An 18,328-nucleotide genomic window follows, 5' to 3' on the forward strand; every position below is an offset into this window, starting at 1 on the left:
TCGCTAGATGAAAGGGTTTTCCGTTTTCGCGGTGCTTCGCAAGACGAATTTCCCTATGGGCTTGCTTCGCAAGACAAAAACGTCTTGCGAGTTCTTGCGAATTTTTTCCCTTTTCTTTTCCTTTTTCTAAGCCGCTAAGCCGCTAATAGCCGCTAAGCCTGTAATAGCGCTAAGCTGCTAAGCCGCTAATGTCCGTGCTTCGCAAGACGAAAAAACCGCAAGACGAAGAGACTCGCAGAACGAATTAATTTCGTCTTGCGAGGCACCACTGTACACAAGCAGGACAAGGCTTTCACAGGTGACTGCCATGAAGGTAACAAAACTACCATGGAATCTCTCTGCTGCGTACTGTGGGGAAAGCCTTTGTCTGTGTACTGCTCAAGGGATTAGTCACTTGCTGACAGGGTCTATCCCAGGTCAAAATGTGGCTTTAGAACTCAGAGGTCAACCTCACCAGCCAAAAAACCCCTCTTTTTAATAATTTTTGTAATTGTTTTTTTCATAATTTTATACATTTTAACATAACCATTTCGAACATTAAAGTACAAGGTTCTTTGAACCTTCAGACCTCCTTCCCTCCCTCCATGGGTTCCATGTTTAAAATTAAATTTGCTGCATCTTTTACTCTTCTCTATCTGTTAAATAACCATAATTATCATAAATAATTCCACGTTACAAGTGTCATTACATCCCTGCCAAAGATTTTAACTGCTTACAGTGGTCTTTTAAGTAATTTACAAATTTACTCCAGTCTTTAGAAAATACCAGGATGATCAAGTGTTTTCAAAAAAAGAACCTCTTCAACTGCTCAATAAGATAGTGTGGGAAATTTGAAGTGGAGGTGAGAGACCTCCCCCACCACGAGCCTTGCCTCTCCACCCTATGAGGCAAAGACAAAGAGCCTCTGCTGCACATTACCAAATGTAGCAATGCACTGATAAATGTATCTTATGCACTGACACAATGGGAAAACTTTAGAAATTCTGTTGTATCCATCTTCTCAGTTCCAATGGTGTTTAGGACCCAGGAAAGTGAGGTATAAGGGGAGGGGCGAGTGAGCCCACCATAATCCCAGGGATGTAAGTCACATCTGCAGGGCCTTCCCAAGGAGTCCTGACCGGTGACATCCTGTCCCAAGAGTGTCAGGCAGATAACCATCTCAGTCACAATGCCTACCCGCCCCATAGTGGGACAAGACAAAGGGGTGTGTTAGACTTAGGGACCAGGGAACTGCCAATGCCTTCCCTTGTACAGTGGTGCCCCGCAAGACGAATGCCTCGCAAGACAGAAAACTCACTAGACGAAAGAGTTTTCCATTTTGGAGGTGCTTCGCAAAATGAATTTCCTATGGGCTTGCTTCGCAAGACGAAAATGTCTTGCGAGTTCCTGCAGGTTTTTTTTCCTCCCCCCCCCTTTTCTAAGCCGATAAGCCGCTTATCCGCTAAGCCGAGAAGCCACTAAAAGCCGCTAAACCGCTAAAAGCAAGATTGCTTCCACATTAAGGAAAGGCCATCTGAATTTTTTCCTTGTATATAATTTGATAAAGGTCTGTATGAGACAGAGAGTGCTCTGCTGTAAGCCTATGGCTTTGTGTCACATACAGGTGAAAGTGCAAAAGTTCATCAATAAGTTTCAGGTCAATATATTCTGGGTTTGATTCCATCAACAGTTCAACACCTTGCTGAATTTCTTGCTTAGATGCTATCAGGGTAGCAAAAATGGAAAGCAATTGTGGAAACAAGAGGAACTACCGACACTGGAAGAATGGAGGCGGAAACTGATGGATTTTGCTGAACTAGATAAATTGACAGGGAAAATTAGATATCAGAAAGACCACAAGTTCACTCAGAACTGGAGAAAGTTTACGATTTATCTGGAAAACATTTGTGATGAGAAGACAACGCTAGTTGGATTTAAAGAGGCTTTGTGAATGAGAAAGGGTATTGTAAAAGGGAAAAGAGCTGTAAAGATTTATAAACTGGCAATATAATTATAAAGGAAATGCGGAATAAATACAAAAGTATGAGGATTGCGGGGGGAGCGGGGGGAAGTCAAAAATCTGTAACATGGAATATGATTGTGTTCAAATAATTTGTAAAAGAAAAACTTTCTTAAAAAATTAATAATAATAAAAAAAGAAAGTGCAAAAGTTCATCAATAAGTTTCAGGTCAATATATTCTGGGTATGATTCCATCAACAGTTCAACACCTTGCTGAATTTCTTGCTTAGATGCTATCAGGGTAGCAAAAATGGAAAGCAATTGTGCAACATCACTGTACATGATACTACTTCTTTTTAAATTGGCTTCAAGTGCATCTAATATAGGAATAAAAGCTTTTCTCCTAAACTCATCTCTTGAAGAAAGTGCATCTAAGGCATCAGATGCACTTGTCATTTCTTTGCCGTTCCCTCACTCTTTGCCTCCTTGTTTTGTAGTTAACATTTGGCAAGGTGGCTTTTGCTTGTTTCTCAAGCTCATCAAAATCTTCTCTAATTTTCCTTTAAAAATCCAGAAATTTAACTGTGCAAACTTGCACAAGAACTCAGTAACAGGCCTGATTTCTGAAGGGCTTGGCTGACCTTGTGAAAATGACCTAGCATATATCTCTTAAGATTTTGCAAACTTTGGCTGTGAACTAGGGCCCCACAAAAAAATTTCAAGTTGGGCCCCAGTTTCAAACTAGGCCCCACTGGCTGGCCCTGAGTCTCTTAATTACTAGACCCGCGTTGCCCTGCCCTTGCAGGAAGTCTTGGGTTTGCAATTTAGGGAGAGGAGAGACTGCCCGCTGGGGGGTGGGCAGGCTGGGGAGGCCCCCTAGATTTAGAGGCCCTAGGCTTCAGCCTATACATAAATCTGTCATTGATGCCACCCTTCTTCATTTCAAATATAAGGTAAAGGTAAAGGGACCCCTGACCATTAGGTCCAGTCATGGCTGACTCTGGGGCTGTGGTGCTCATCTCGTTTTACTGGCCGAGGGAGCCGGCGTACAGCTTCCGGGTCATGTGGCCAGCATGACTAAGCCGCTTGTGGCGAAACCAGAGCAGCGCACGGAAATGCCGTTTACCTTCCCGCCGGAGCGGTACCTATTTATCTACTTGCACTGGCGTGCTTTTGAACTGCTAAGTTTGTAGGGACAGGATACCCAAATCCTGTCTGTAAAATCACCCCAGGCCTCAAAACTATCTAAAATTCCTTTTGTCTTCTAAAAATCCAAAACACCTTTTCTCTGCTTGTCTCTGCTTTTTTCACAAGATGCTGTGCATAGGCAAAATGTTACTTTTAAAGGCTAATGAATAGGCTCTGTTCAAAGCAGGCCTGAGAAACAAATCTTATCTGATTCTAGTTGCAACTTCTTGGACATGCTGAACCACTCCCATTCCCCTTTTCCTGGGAAGGGTGCCAAGAGTCCACAATAGTCCCAAGACAGCTTTCTGCTCATGCTCAGATGAATTCATGGGCAGGACTCTGGAAGGAGGAGAAAAGGGGGAGGGAATTGGAAAGGGGTATATATGTTTGTGCACATGACTGTGAACTCGTGCTTGTTTTGTGACTTTTCACACTTGCTCCTGAGTGCGAGGCTGCTCTGCCACCCAGCTCGTCGGACTAAGTCCGCGGGTCCCTGCGGAGGAAAATGAGCTCAGCCGGAGACAGGAGCAAGCAGCAGAAGATCCAAGTTTATTGCGCAACAGGTTCAAGGCGCGATTGAACAGCGAGAAAGGGGTGACATGAACTTTTGAAACTTCCCTCCATGTCCTAAAATACAGTGCAAAATACATCCCAGTTACATCATGAATACATTAAGAAGAGGTTGGGTTACACAGATTACATCATGAATACATTAAGAAGAGGTTGGGTTACACAGGATTAACATATGGAGGAGGGAGGGGGGACTATGCAGAGCTGGAGATATGCGCAGATAAGCACATCCTGAGTACCGGTGATGAGAAGACAATGGTCCATGTACTGGCATTGCCCGGAGGAAAGGCTTGGCAGAGTGATTTGACAGGATTAGGGTCTTGACACCTTGCTTGAGGGATTATGGAGGACAGGGGAGGTGTCATGGAGTCCTAGAGAAATTGAGCAAATTGGCACGTTGATTTTCTATGAATTTTATAGATTTTCGTCCCTTTTGACATTGACAATTGGAAATAAATGGATATATTGTAGCGAAGAAGAAGGTGAAGAAGAAGACATGCCCCCCCCCTTCCGTATCACTCCTCTGCCCACCCGGGTTGGCAGAATAAAAACTCTTTCTCTGGATTTAACCCCTTGGTGTTGTTTGGCTCCTTTTCGTCCCTGCTCGGGTGCAACATTTTCCTACCCATGGTTTAAAAGGCTTAGAAAGGCTACAGGTTGGCAGGAGCTGGGACCGAGCAACGGGAGCTCACCCCGTCGCGGGGATTCGAACCGCCGACCTTGTGATCGGCAAGCCCTAGGCTCTGTGGTTTAACAGCGCCACCCACATCCCATAATTTCAAATATTGATGCGGCCTAAAAGGAGACATGTGTACTCGCATCCAGGTATATATTCCCCCACATACATACATACACACCCACCCACGTACACGTATCCCAAACACGCAACTCCATATATACATCCACCTGCACCCGCTTCCCCCCCCCCCTCAGGTGAGGAGCCTCTGAGGCGACACACCTGCCGCCCCTCCCCCAACCCCCACTCCCGCAGCAACCGTCCTTCCCGCGCTTTGTGGCGTCACGCGGAAGGGGGCGTGGCCCTGCGGCTGCGGCGGGGGCGTGCGTAGCGGCTGCTCCGCCGCCATTTTGTCTCGGTGAGGCGTTTCGCTCGCGCGCGGGGAGGAGGGGGAGGAGGAGGGGGGAAGGCGGGAGGCGCGGCCTGCTTCCCTCTCCTGCTCCCGCCGGCGTCGTCGGGTTCCGTTTCAGCTTCCCTGGAGCAGCTTCAGGCGGGCGAGGCGATGTCTGCGTTCTCGGAGTCGGCGCTGGAGCGGAAGCTGCTGGAGCTGAGCAACTCTCAGCAGAGCGTCCAGACCCTGAGCCTGTGGCTCATCCACCACAGGAAGCACTCGCCCCTCATCGTCGCCGTGTGGGAGCGGGAGCTGCGCAAAGGTGAGGCCGCGCGGGGCGGCGGGGAAAGGTGGCGCAGGTAGGCCGCGAGCCGGCTGTGAGGGGGAAAGGTAGCGCGGCGGCGGCGGTTCCCTCTCTTCCGCCTCCCTCGCGCCGGGCCCCGGAGGCCGGCCGGCCGGCCGGCAGGAGGGAACGGGGACCAGCCGCCTCCAAGGCCGCGAGAGGAAGACGCTTGTGCAACGGCGGAGGGACAGGTGCCGGCGCCCCCTAACCTTTATTTCGGTGGGGTGGGGGGATAGGAAAGGGGGCGCGGCGAGGAAGGGCCGCAGAAGGCCCGTTTCCCCTGTTAGGAAGTACTTTGGAACTCCCTGCCACTTGAGATCGAGCAGGCGCTCCCGAGAACGCATTCCCGTTTCGAGGGTTAGAAATGCGGGGTCATTTTACTCTGTTTCGGCATTGTGACTTTTGCGTGTTTTAAAGTCTTTTTGGGTTTGCCTTAACCTTTCTATAAACCACTTGAGGGTTGGTTGGTTTTTTGCTTAAAGAGTCAAGAGGGATACAGATTTTTGTTGCGTATAGGTGCGTTAAGGTACCGTGTGCACCACAATCCTAAATTAAGGCTCACTCCAGCCTTTGGGTTGCTATATGCTGTTGGACTACAACGCATCATCCCTGACCACTGGTCTTGGTACCCTGGAATGATGGGTGATGTAGTCCAGCAACACCAAGGTTGAAAAAGCCTGGTTACAGTCACTGGCGGAGGAATGGGATTGTGGAGGGAGCAGACTGCCCGCCAATAGGGTGCCATCGCAGCGGGGGGGGGGCGGACACGCACCGCTCTCCCCCCACGTGCGGAGCACGCGCCACACTCCCAGGATGCACATCACACCTTGGGGGTGCCAGCCATGCCCCCGTCTGCTCTCTGCCCCCAGTAGCAGAGCATGCAGCTTCGCCACTGGTTTCACTGAGCAGGGCTTCCCAAATGTTGGTCTCCAGCTGTTTTGGGACTACTGTCCTCCCTAGCCACTGGGTCTGGTAGCTAGGGATGATGGGAATTTTAGTCCAAAAACAGCTTGAAACAGTTTTGGAAACCCTGCATCAAGGTTCTTTGTATGTCTGTTAAGTCTCAGCCATTGCTGATTTCAGTACCATGTTTACCCTCCAGGGACAGACTGGGAGTTTCCACCCAAAATTTAAGGGGGTGTGGAGCCCTTGTAAGGAGGGTTTCCATAATAGCTGTTGATGGGGGTATGAAAATGACATTGTTGGTCAAGGTGATTGTCTTTTATCGGGGGGGGGGATAAACAACAACAAAAATCATTTGTTGCTGGTCTTGCAACATTACCGTTTTCTGATATCTAATTATAATGTATAGATAATCTAATTATATATTTTTGTTGTGGGGAAGGGGATTGTGAAAAATGGAGCAATATTCAGTTCAGTCTCTATGCAGCAGGTAGCTATACAAAAATGCTATTACTTTCTAAACATAATTTGAATCGCTTGATCTAAATGGTGGTATATAAATCTTACAAAGGTACAAGTTTTGACTGACCCTTGTAACCTAGACAATTCAAGGCAGCTGTACTGTGCATAGGATTGTTGTACTTAGCATTGCACTTATGTGAGAATTCAGGCAATGTTCATGCTCTCATCTGTGACTTCAAATTTGGGGAAGACAACTGCGCTTATTTTGGGCAGAGTGCAGTTGGGATGCTTTGAACACCTTGGCCACACCTGCTTGCCAAAATGGTCAGCTGCAACATTGGAAGTAGCGAGATAAGCTTGCACTTAAAATACAGTAGTAGACAACTGAAGTGTTTGGAATTCTTTGGTTGCCTGAACAGCTAGTCCCAACCTTGGTCTCGCTTGGAGATATAGGTGGGAATTTCTCTTGTCATTGCACTTAGCACTACTACTATGAGGTTATCCCAACTTCAAGCTATAGAGGACAATTTGTTTTCTCTTACCAATTTTGCCAGTGAAACCAGTGGTAAGTGGAAATGTGGATGCCTGATCAGGGTGAGGTGAGATTAGATTTGAACTAGGAATTCCTTGGTTACCATTAGTTGCATGCAGTGGTACCTCGCAAGACGAATGCCTCGTAAGACGAAAAACGCGCAAGACGAAAGCCTCGCAAGACGAAAGCCTCGCTAGACGAAAGGGTTTTTCGTTTTTTGAGTTGCTTCGCAAGACGATTTTCCCTATGGGCTTGCTTGGCAAGACAAAAACGTCTTGCGAGTTTGTTTCCTTTTTCTTACAACCGTTAACACTCAGGGAATCCGCGCTCCGCAAGACGAAAAAATCGCAAGACGAAACAACTCGCAGAACAAATTAATTTTGTCTTGTGAGGCACCACTGTATGTATTTCAACCATAGTTTTGCAAAGTGCTAGGAATTCCTGGGGAGACTGTTGCCTCAAGTTCATTGAGTTGCTCAGAATCACAAGTACAGTGGTACCTCTGGTTAAGTACTTAATTTGTTCCGGAGGTCCATTCTTAACCTGAAACTGTTCTTAACCTGAAGCACCACTTTAGCTAATGGGGCCTCCTGCTGCCGCCACCCCGCTGGAGCACAATTTCTGTTCTCACCCTGAAGCAAAGTACTTCAGGTACTATTTCTGGGTTAGCGGAGTCTGTAACCTGAAGCGTATGTAACGTGAAGCGTATGTAACCCGAGGTACCAGTGTATAAGTGAATCGGCAGGCGGTAAATGAATTGGATTTTATGCTAGCCAACCTGTCGTGAAACTTCCAGCATTGCTCAAGTATCAACCAACAATGAAGTGTACTTGAGGTAATGTTTTTATTATAAGGTTGAGACTGGGAACACCTAGCAAATGTACTAGTGTGGTGGTGATATAATTAAAACCTAAAAAGGGGCCAAATCCCAATATTTTAAAAATACATTGTCACTGTCAAAGTGGTCTGCTGAATCTTGGTTCACCTCAACAACTGCTTTATACATTTTCACAAAAAGAAATGGATGTAATACTGGCTTCAGACCTTGTTTTAATGCAGGGGTCAGCAAACTTTTTCAGCAGGGGGCCATTCCACGTCCCTCAGACCTTGTGGGGGGGGGGCGGACTATATTGGGGGGGGGGGGGGAATGAACGAATCCCTATGCCCCAGAAATACCCCAGAGATGCATTTTAAATAAAAGCATACATTCTACTCGTGTAAAAACACGCTGATTCTGGATTTAGAAGGTGATTGGGCTGGATCCGGCCCCTAGGCCTTAGTTTGCCTACCCATATTTTAATGGACATGAAAAACACATGAAATAACTTATCCCTCTGGGAACTTTGGTTCTTATATTTTCTTCCCTTTGGGGTTTAGTTCAACTGTTGTATGTTTTTGTGCATCACTTCAATCTTCCTGTAGCAATTATATGCCCTACCATATTGTGGCAAACCTATGTGGCTAGCATTTAAAATGTTTTTTGTTGACACAAGTTTTTTATGTCAAGTGCAACTTTGGAGTTATCCCCCCTTGCATTTTGGAGTGTGTGTGTGTTACATTAGGACCATATTTTATACATTTGCTCCATTTTACTTGATTACTTGGAACAATTGTATTTATTACTGTTGTGTGTTGCCGAGAGCATTTTTGGAAAGGCACCTAATTTTAATCATTTTACTATTTCCTATAAATATGTTTCAAAAGGTGTATTGCAGGGTTTTATTTCAATATTTGAAACTAAGAATTCCTAAATAAAAAAGTACTGTAGCTTGGTTTTAGCATTATAATGACTATGGGTTGCATCCACCCTAACTTAGTTTATTTTGTTCTGAGGTATGTGCAAGTAACTTAGGTTGAATTAAACCCGATATTGTTAGAGTTTAAAATAACTATATTATTAAATGTAGCCTTGAATCTGAATTGCCTATGTATTTCTGATATGGGTGTCTCAATTTGGGTTGTGGTAATTCATGATTATCACCAGGACCGAACCGATACAAGTGTGTACTTATTTTCTTAATGCTTTTATTTCTGAAGGCAGAATATACCACCATAATGACCATCTGGCAAGTTTTCTCTTGCCAGAGTATTTATAATTATTTGCTTTTTAGATTCACCTTACCTTGGCTTTGTGCACTGCCCAGTTCTATTTCCAATCCTCCACCTGTGCAGCCATGAGAAGTTTGGAGATTTGTACTTCAGATTTCAGTTATCCACAACTTAGTGTGCTTAATTTTAACAATGTTTTGTTTACATGTGGCAGCTTCATAAATGATGGCCTGAAGCTCCTTGCTTTCAAACAAGCCATCGTTGATATTAAAAACAGTTTGCTGGGTTCAGATGACACAAAAGTTTTCAATCTAATTTTGGTCATCCTGCAGGAGACCTGGGAAAAGTTAGGTTCAGTAATGAACCACAAAAAAATCCTTCATTAATTGTCTGGAGCAAGACAAACAACAAACTTATGTTTGGACGCAACACCTAAGTAAAAGTGTGGCTTGGTGCAGCAGAACTGTGGCGGAGAACAATAGTCATAGCCTTTGTTCCATGAAACTACATGTTTGGTCCAGTGTTAGAAACTGAGATGTGAAAGCTAGGAGCTAAATGGCACCTTAAACCTAGGTTATGGGCACAACAACAGAATGTCTAGGCACACTTTTTTATAACAAGACTAGAAAGTTGAAAATGTATGAACTGCAGCTAAAATATTATGTTCAATTTTCACATGGTCTAGTCCTTCCCCTGCCCACCCCCCTAATATTCTAAAGAGGGTCTGTTCTCCAGTCTTCAGAGGAGCTGGAAGTGGGGAGGCAGAAAAAGGTCCTCCTTTCCTTCCACTTTGTAGTTTTAATCTGAAATTTTAGGTTCATTACTGCACCCAGAGCTCAGAAACTGCTCATGCTAATGAAATTCCCTGTCACAAAATGCGCCTAAAACAATGGGAGTTTTGAACACTGGGGTTTGGTCATCTGGGCCAAGCCATGATTTTGTTTAGTGTTTCGTGTGAACCAGGTCTGCTTAGTTTTCTTTACCAATTGTAATGTCCAGCTTCATCTCATAAAAAATCCCAAACTTCCTTGTGTAAAGCTAGTTGATAACTGAGTGTTACCCTTTAGTGAGTGCAAGCAGATTTGTACTTTGTGGATTTCAAAAACAAATATTTGAAAAGCCCTCAGACTAAGGGCCAGAAGCCCAGACAAAATGTTTTTGTCTGGTGCCAAAAGCCGGACAAAGAGGATTCCAGGAGACCATTCTGCAAGCAGGTAGCCAACACTGAAAAGGCCCATTCCCATGTTGCCACTCTCTGGACCTCCTGTGGAATGGGCATACAGAAAAGAGAAGGGCCTGAGATGACATTTGCAGGGTCTGGGTCTATTCCTATAAGGAGAGGTGGTCCTTGAAAAATAAAAGTTATCAACATTTAAGTAGCCGTTCATACAAATTGCAGCACTTTGGCTCTGAATTAATATTTCATTCTTTAAAATGAATTCACCTGGTGTATTTCTTAATTTTTATTTAATAAGATGGAGTCTATGTAGTGTAACACTTAGCTGAGGAAATCATCATTTGATCAATAGTCAGATTGTTTTGTTTTCATTTTTTAAAGGTATGGCTGGGGAAAGGAGAGAGATACTTTGGGGAATTAGGATTCTGTTTCTGTTTCTGCATCTAATGTTAAAGTTGAACAGGACACAGCAAAACAATAGATAAAGGATAAAGATAGTGATTCCTCCTCCCCAAATGCTAGACAGCATAGATCAGAAGAGTTTTTGCACTTTATCTGTTAAAGAGTATGACTTGGTTGGATCTGGACACAGTCATACTTCAGGTAGTTTCATTGAAAGGAAAAGAACTTGAATTTAGTTTCATTGAATTTATAACATTCCTACCCACTCTAGCAGTTATGCTAATCTTGGGCAACAATCTTACACGGGTGTAAGTTCCTGCATATGAAAGAAATAATTTGACAGTTCTGATCACTGTTTCCATTCCACCCCCTCTGACTGTCACTGTGGGAAATGCGAGTGATTTAAGATAGTGCCTTATGATAAAAGAACCATAGTATATATGTGCTGCTGTTAGCTCAACAGTTAATATTCTTCTGTAATGACTAACACAATGGCTTAAACAGTCACAACAAACATGTTGCTACGGCTGTGAAACTGTTAATGCCTCCTTGAGTGATTGTTAGCTAATTAATTTTGCACTGAAGGAAGTATCAGTTCTTCAGTCATCAATTTTGCAGAATTTTTCAATATACAGCTCATTATATGTTGATACAATGTGGCCTTTGAATAGTTTTCTTGTATTTTTTCAGAGTCTTAAGTGCATAGTTAACACAGAGTTAAGTGATCACGTGTATGCCACCATCCCAGAGGAATTATGGCAAACATTCAGTTGGTGCAGACAGAATGGTAGCCATAGTTAGTGCTGACGAGGGAAAGAAAGTTCAAGTAGGAGAGAGGAGGATCACAGAAGCCTGAGGGGTTTTCCAGATCTGAACTGCATCTGCACTGAGCCTTGGAGGGGCAGGGAAGTAAATAAAGGGGCTTGGCTTCTCTGGGGAAAATGTATGGCCTAGGTAATTAGAATCATAATTAGGCTGGAATGTAAGTTCCCCACTAATTAGTTGATTCTCTCTTTTCAGCAGAATTTGGTACACAATTCAGATTTTTTAACAACCATCATGCAGGATAGAAACTTTTATCTAATAGCTATTATTTTACCATTAATAACTTCTGCATTTGGATTCTTAAGACTTGTCAAAAGCTTGTAGAATTAGGAATCCATCAATGCTTGCTGATCTCAATACACAATTTATATTCCTTCAACATCTGCCAAATCAAACTCAGTGCCAAAGGTCACCTCAATTCCGACATCCCTAATACAAAATGGGTGTATTCTTGTCCCTTCTCTTTTTAATTTATTTTTTTCAGATCTTCCAGAGCACATTAAAAAATAAAATAAATCACATTCCCCCCAAATCAGTCAAAATCCAGTTGCACTTTTACTGTACCTTGGTTATCAAACAGAATGCATTCCAGGAGTCCGTTTGACCATTTGACTCCCGGAACTGTTCAAAAACCAAGTTGCGGCTTCTGATTGGCTGCAGGAATACCTGCAGAAGCCATGCCAGGTTTCCAAAAATAGTTCAAAAACTGGAACACTCACTTCTGGGTTTCAGTTGTTCAGGATCTGGTTTGTTCAGGAGCCAAGGTGTTTGAGATCCAAGGTACAACGGTATGCGAATGATGCAGCCTTATTATCACCGACGAGGATAGGTCTGAAACGTCTTTTACTGTCCCTGGTTTTCTATTGTGAAACCAATAAAGCTTCAATAAATTATGAGAAGACAAAAATTCTGGTCTTCTCTAATTCCCGGAAATTAGAGAAATGGAAAATAAGAGGATAAGAAATCTAGCAAGTCAAGATGCACCGATACCGTGGGAGTTTTTTCCAGAGCAACTCAGTTTGGTCCAACCATCACACAAGTGCTATAAAACAGGCAAAGTGTATCTCCTGAGCAGTAGCTCACTTTTATTTTCAGAAAGGTAACCAATTTATACCAGCTACTATGGAGATTTTTCAAACTAAAGTGTTGTCCCAGCTACATTTTGAGATCCCAATATAGATACAAGCATATAATAGTCATTTGGATAAGATACACTCAAGTTTCTTGAGACATATCCTGGGGCTCCCAAGTTCAATCAAGTATGAGACAATGCGTACAGAACTAGGTATACAGACAGTGGAATATTGGGTATGGGCTAGCACTATAAAATACTATTTGCATTGCCATTTTCATTGCCAGCCTTTGAGTCTGCTTTCTGACTTACTAAGGGACTCTTATAAATCCAGATGGTTTGAACTCTTACATAGCAAAATCTATTGGTATTGACTTGGAACTGTTGTATAGTCAAATGAGCAATATATTTATCGCAATATTCAAACCAGATTAAGGGACACTGAAAAACAAAACATCGAGCCAGCTGTAAATAAAAATTGCTTCCCCTAGTTATATGGATTAAATGCAACAGGATCATCACTTATATTTCAAAATAAATAATTCCAGTCCAGCCTTTACATTAGCCTAACTGAACGTTTTCTCCTCAGCTTTTTCAAGGGCAGACATTTAAACATTTCCAGAAATAATAGACATTGCAGATGTTCTTTGAATGTGCCAAACACTGTAGAACATATTCTATTCTACTGTCCATTGTACAACTAGCTACACAGATGTGTGCTATCCCCTTTTTGAGGAAGTGTAATATCACGGCACAATGAAAATATCAGATTCTATCTGTCTGACGTTAGCCCCAAAGTAACTGCAAGGGTCCTAAGTTTTTGTCAATAGTATATCTTAGAGTGGTGAATGGCACTATTTAGTGGGAAGAAATCCCAATGAATTCCTTGTTATTATATATTTTAAATGTATATATTTTTTATTTTTATATATGAATGTTTTTATGATGGACTATATTTGTAATGCCTAATAAAGGTTTGGTGAAGTAAAGTAGAGCTGTCAAAACAAGCAGAATTTTGCTATATAAAATAAATGAATTTGCATATAGTTGCTGATCTTATTCTGCTTCTGCTAGTCACAGGCAGGGTGCTGGAAATACGTTTATTACTGTGGTTGCACTCATCCCCCCCCCCCCCCGTTATATTCAGTGTGACGTTTGCATTGGCATTCTTCAGGGCAGCCTTGTAAATAAGCTTCACAAAGGTTATTTGCTGCAAACATGTTACTAGCCAGTGTGGTCGGCTACTCTGCTGGGTATGGAAGAGGATGCTTCTTTTCCTTGGCACCTATTGGTTTCTGTGTGGAGCAGAAAAGAGTGCAGAACATCCCATCTCCTCCTACAAGGGTATGTAAACTTTTATGTAAACAAGCTTGGACACCCAATATACAATCCACACCTCTCTTAAGGTACAGTGGTGCCTCGCAAGACGAAAAACTCGCTAGACGAAAGAGTTTTCCCTTTTTTGAGGTGCTTCGCAAGACAAATTTCCCTATGGGCTTGCTTCGCAAGACGAAACGTCTTGCGAGTTTGTTTCCTTTTCCTTAAAGCCGCTAAGCCGTTAATAGCCGCTAAGCCGCTAATAGCCGTGCTTCGCAAGACGAAAAAACTGCAAGACGAAGAGACTCGTGGAACGGATTAATTTCGTCTTGCGAGGCACCACTGTTTTGAATCTGCACTCTTAAAGAGTGTTTCTCTGGAGGGTGTAAAGTACAGCCAGTGCAGGTAGCAGCCTGCGGACAGGGTCTGGCCTTCTGAGAGTCCCAAGGGCTTGGTTGAGGAGTCTGGAGGGCACCACCCTCTTGTTTAAGAGAACAATAAGAGAGAAAATGAAAAGTCTGAATACACTGAATTATAACTATCAGATATTCCTTTCTCTGAGTGACTTTTGTAATCTCTTTTCAACATCTGGTGAACATTTTTATATTTTCCCCAGATTCTTGTATGTCTCTTAATGCCGCAAATTTTAACTGCTAGCTGTGATTTATTTTTATTGTTTAGGTGAGGGGCTGTATTGATAGGGATCTGGGGAATGAAGTGAAGGAACCATTGAAAGCCTGCTTCACAGTTTGCTTTATATTTTGCAGATAAATACACTCACATTTGCACTAACTGGCATACTGTAGTTTTAACAGAGTTGGATGTAGCCAAGACACCATCTAATCATGTTAAAATGGAAAGGCAAAGCACAGGAGACTTGCAAAAGAGTTTGTGAGTGTCCCCTCACTTCCCCCTTTCACCTCTGATATCGGGGATGGAAAGAAGTAGTGCAGGGAAACTCACAAAGGGCAAGGGATTTTGACAGGTGAGTTGCCACTCCTACCTGTCAAAGTTGACCAATGGGAGTCAAAAATATTCCCCACCATAATCTAAAGCTTAGACCTAGTGATCAGGGTTAATTATAGTCCAGTCTCTAACCTTTCCCCCTTTGAGTAAATTACTGGAGAATGAGGTAGCCTTTTTAGGTTTTTTCTAAAGAGGATACTGATAATCTGGATTCTGGTTTCAGGATGGATACATATGTTAGGGAATGAATTGGATGAGTCCAAGCCAGTTGTATTTTCTAGAACTCTTGGTAGCTTTCAGTATCATCAGCCATGGTATAAATCTGAGTTTAGGAGGCACAATCATCTATATCAGGCAGGCATGAGGAGCTTCTTGGCCACGGGTCAAACATGGGCCACTAAGGCTCCTCATGACTAGAGATGGGAAGACCTGGAAAAAACCGGAAAAAATGGGGGGAAACCAGGTTCTCTCCCCCCCCTGCCTTTTTTCATGGGGGGGGGAGGGCGGGGGAACCCCCCCCCCCCAATTTTCCTGCTTTCCCCCCAGACCTTCCCATCTCTACTCATGATGTCAGATGTGGGGCAGGCAACAGTGGGGAGAGGCACACTCCCAATGGCTGAGCATTGCCCTTTGCAAGTGTCCTCACACTTCCCCTTTAAATTTCTGGCACCAGGAGTTTAAAGAAGTGTGGGATGCCTTGCAAAGTATAAAGCGGACAACTCCCCTTGCATGACAGCCAGCTGCTTTGGGACCCCACACAAGCGATTTTGACAGGGCAGGAAAACCCAACTACCAATCATGTGAAGTCATAGTGGCATGTGATTGTGACTGTGAGTTCTGGAAGACATGCTCCATTGCAGGTATTTTCCTACCTGGCCTGAGAGGGCAGTGGCTGGACTGACTCCCGCTACAAAAGCTGAGGTTTCTGAACAGACTCTTGGGCTGAGGTATTGTTGCAGGGGGCAGTGGTTATTGTTTTTATTATTAATTTTTTAAGATCTTTATTTTAGTTCTTAGTATTTACAAGGAAATTGTTCTGTTTGGTCGTGTACTTTTTGATGTTTTATTTATTGTTTATGACCACTTTTATGTGGTCATATGTTTGTAATTACTGTATTTTTTGCTCTATAAGACTCACTTTTTCCCTCTTAAAAAGTAAGGGGAAATGTGTGTGCGTCTTATGGAGCGAATGCTGGCTGCACAGCTATCCCAGAAGCCAGAACAGCAAGAGGGATTGCTGCTTTCACTGTGCAGCGATCCCTCTTGCTGCTCTGGCTTCTGAGATTCAGAATATTTTTTTTCTTGTTTTCCTCCTCCAAAAATTAGGTGCGTCTTGTGGTCTGGTGCGTCTTATAGAGCAAAAAATATGGTATGTATTTTTTCACATTGTATTTTTTTTTTAAGAATATTTTTTTATTAACCGACCAATCACATCAAATCAAACCAAATTACATAAATTCCAAATCACACAGCCAAATTTTTAATTTTTGTTGGGGGTACCCATATTTCAAGTTCCAAAGGGGATCCAATCAACTTCTTGCTTCTTGCTGCTGTTTTAATGTCCACAAATCTAACCATATGATGTTCACAGCACTATCCAGTCCTTTCTTATTGTTTTTCCACATCTCTTGTTATTTTCATATATTTTTCCTTTCTCTTTGTGACCTCTGATAGTCTCCACAAGCTGGTTAAAACAGTTTGTAATCCTGCGTGGATATTATTATTTTTTATCCAGTAGCCATATCCAGACATTTTCCATATAACATATAACATCACTTCCATACATCAAAACAGTCTTAGCATCATTAATCTTCACCAATCTGCCTCCTTTCTCAAACCTCTGAGGAGATTCACCAGGAACGCAGTCTGAAAACAAGTCCGTTCCTCCTCCCGGCTGTAAATCCTTTGGCAAGATGGCGACTCTGAATTAATTGTTGCGCCATTCCAAAAGCTCTTATTGCTTCTCGATCTCCTTAATTATACTTTTGGTTAAAGTTTATCTCCACACAGACCTTAATCATCCTGCTTGGGTCAGTTAAACCGACGGTTCTAATGAGGAGGGGTTCTTGGTAAATCACATAGAAGGAAAGTAAAAAAGGTCCCCCCCCCCCATTCAGTCCTGTTGCCGACATACCCAGCCTTTGGTGTATCTTCATTGTAAAATATTCCTGTTGCTCCAACCCGTTGTCTTCTTTCGCAGAGGTCCCTTAAATTAGCAGACTTCACTCCCCTTCTTCACTTGAAATATGTGCATTTGCTTCTTTTGTAATTAATTATTCCAAATTGCTGCAGCTAGTGCGCAATCAGAGACATCGTCCAGGAGAGCCAAGGTCCACACGGGGGCATTCTGCCTAGTGCCCTCACCCCCTTCTTTCGAATTTGGGGGTGATTTATGGGCACAGCAGGCAAGGGCAGTGTTCCCCATTCCCTTGGGGCAACAAGGGAGGCTGCCTACTCCCATAACAGCCTCTTAATTACCCCGTGTGGGTCGGAGAGATGGTATTGTCGGCCATCTTCCAATGCACCCCTAGTGGGCCCCCCCCCTATTTTTTCACATTGTAAAGCACTGTGAACATGGAAACGTGACATACAAATAAAATTATGTAGGTATGTATGGAGCCAAAGGGTTCCTCACCCCTGATCTATAATAAACTGCCGGGGCAGGTCATCTGATGGTTTGGGCTGTGCTGTCAACTTCCATTTACATGTACCTAAACTTCTCTTTCCCATGTAGAAATCTCTAGGAGCTTGTGGAACTTTTGAACAGGCCTATGAAAGTTGTTTGTACTGGGTGAGGGTGAACAAAATGGAACATATTGCAGATAAAATGGAGTCAGTGGGGGCTGGAAAGCCAGCCAGCCAGAGTGGAGGTGTACAACTGCTCTTGATTGGCGTTGCACTACTAGACTACTGTAATATGCTGTATTTTGGGCTGATTTTAATGGTGTTTCCGAAACTTTAATTGCTGCAAAATGTGGTAGCCTGGATTATGTTGGCAGTTGGAATACTGGTTGTTCGTGCATTTTGAAGCTCAGCACAAAGTGCAGAGAAAAATATGGCCTCACACTATTTCTCACACAGAAACTGAGGTTTCTGATACACCTTAAGAGAGCTAATCTGCACATCAGATCCTAAGGAAGGGACACCCCAGAGCCTTTGACAATTCAAATCACAAACACAGTGTGTTCACTTTTACCCCTACCGTGAACATGGTGTATGTTGGCTGGGACATGGGGCATGTGTAATCGTTATTGTAGTAGCATTTATCTACTTGCACCCGGGCGTGCTTTCGAACTGCTGTTAAAGGTACTAGGGGTAGGTTAATTTATTTATTTTATCTATGGGTAAGTCAAGGAAGTCAACACAGTGTGTGCCCAAGGCTATTATGTTGGATTAGGTTCCTTATTTGGGTACCTGTATTTAAATCTTTGCTTACTTATAAAGTTCAGAGGATAGTTGTGCAGAAGTTCCTGTTTCATCTGGAAGCAGGGTTATAATTACGAATCAATGATGTG

The 18,328-nt window shown here is 43.3% G+C and overlaps 1 protein-coding gene and 1 long non-coding RNA gene across 4 annotated transcripts in view; one reads left to right on the forward strand and one right to left on the reverse strand.

Moving 5' to 3' along the window:
• The first annotated feature begins 4,858 nt into the window (after positions 1-4,858).
• RPRD1A (regulation of nuclear pre-mRNA domain containing 1A) overlaps positions 4,859-18,328 on the forward strand; it is a 40,288-nt gene continuing 26,818 nt past the window's right edge. For all 3 annotated transcript variants that reach the window (XM_081836355.1, XM_081836356.1, XM_081836357.1), the window contains exon 1: positions 4,859-5,087. In XM_081836355.1, the coding sequence (XP_081692481.1) occupies positions 4,937-5,087 (151 nt within the window). In that variant the 5' untranslated portion in view covers positions 4,859-4,936. The remainder of the gene's footprint in view (positions 5,088-18,328) is intronic.
• Positions 13,734-18,079, reverse strand: LOC309327246. The gene is made up of 2 exons (XR_014150473.1): positions 18,016-18,079; positions 13,734-13,866 (listed from the first exon to the last, which is right to left on the reverse strand). It is a non-coding gene; the product is annotated as an uncharacterized lncRNA (long non-coding RNA).

The sequence above is a fragment of the Podarcis erhardii genome (assembly GCF_964252035.2).
Source record: "Podarcis erhardii genome assembly, chromosome: 13".
NCBI classification, from domain to species: Eukaryota; Metazoa; Chordata; class Lepidosauria; order Squamata; family Lacertidae; genus Podarcis; species Podarcis erhardii.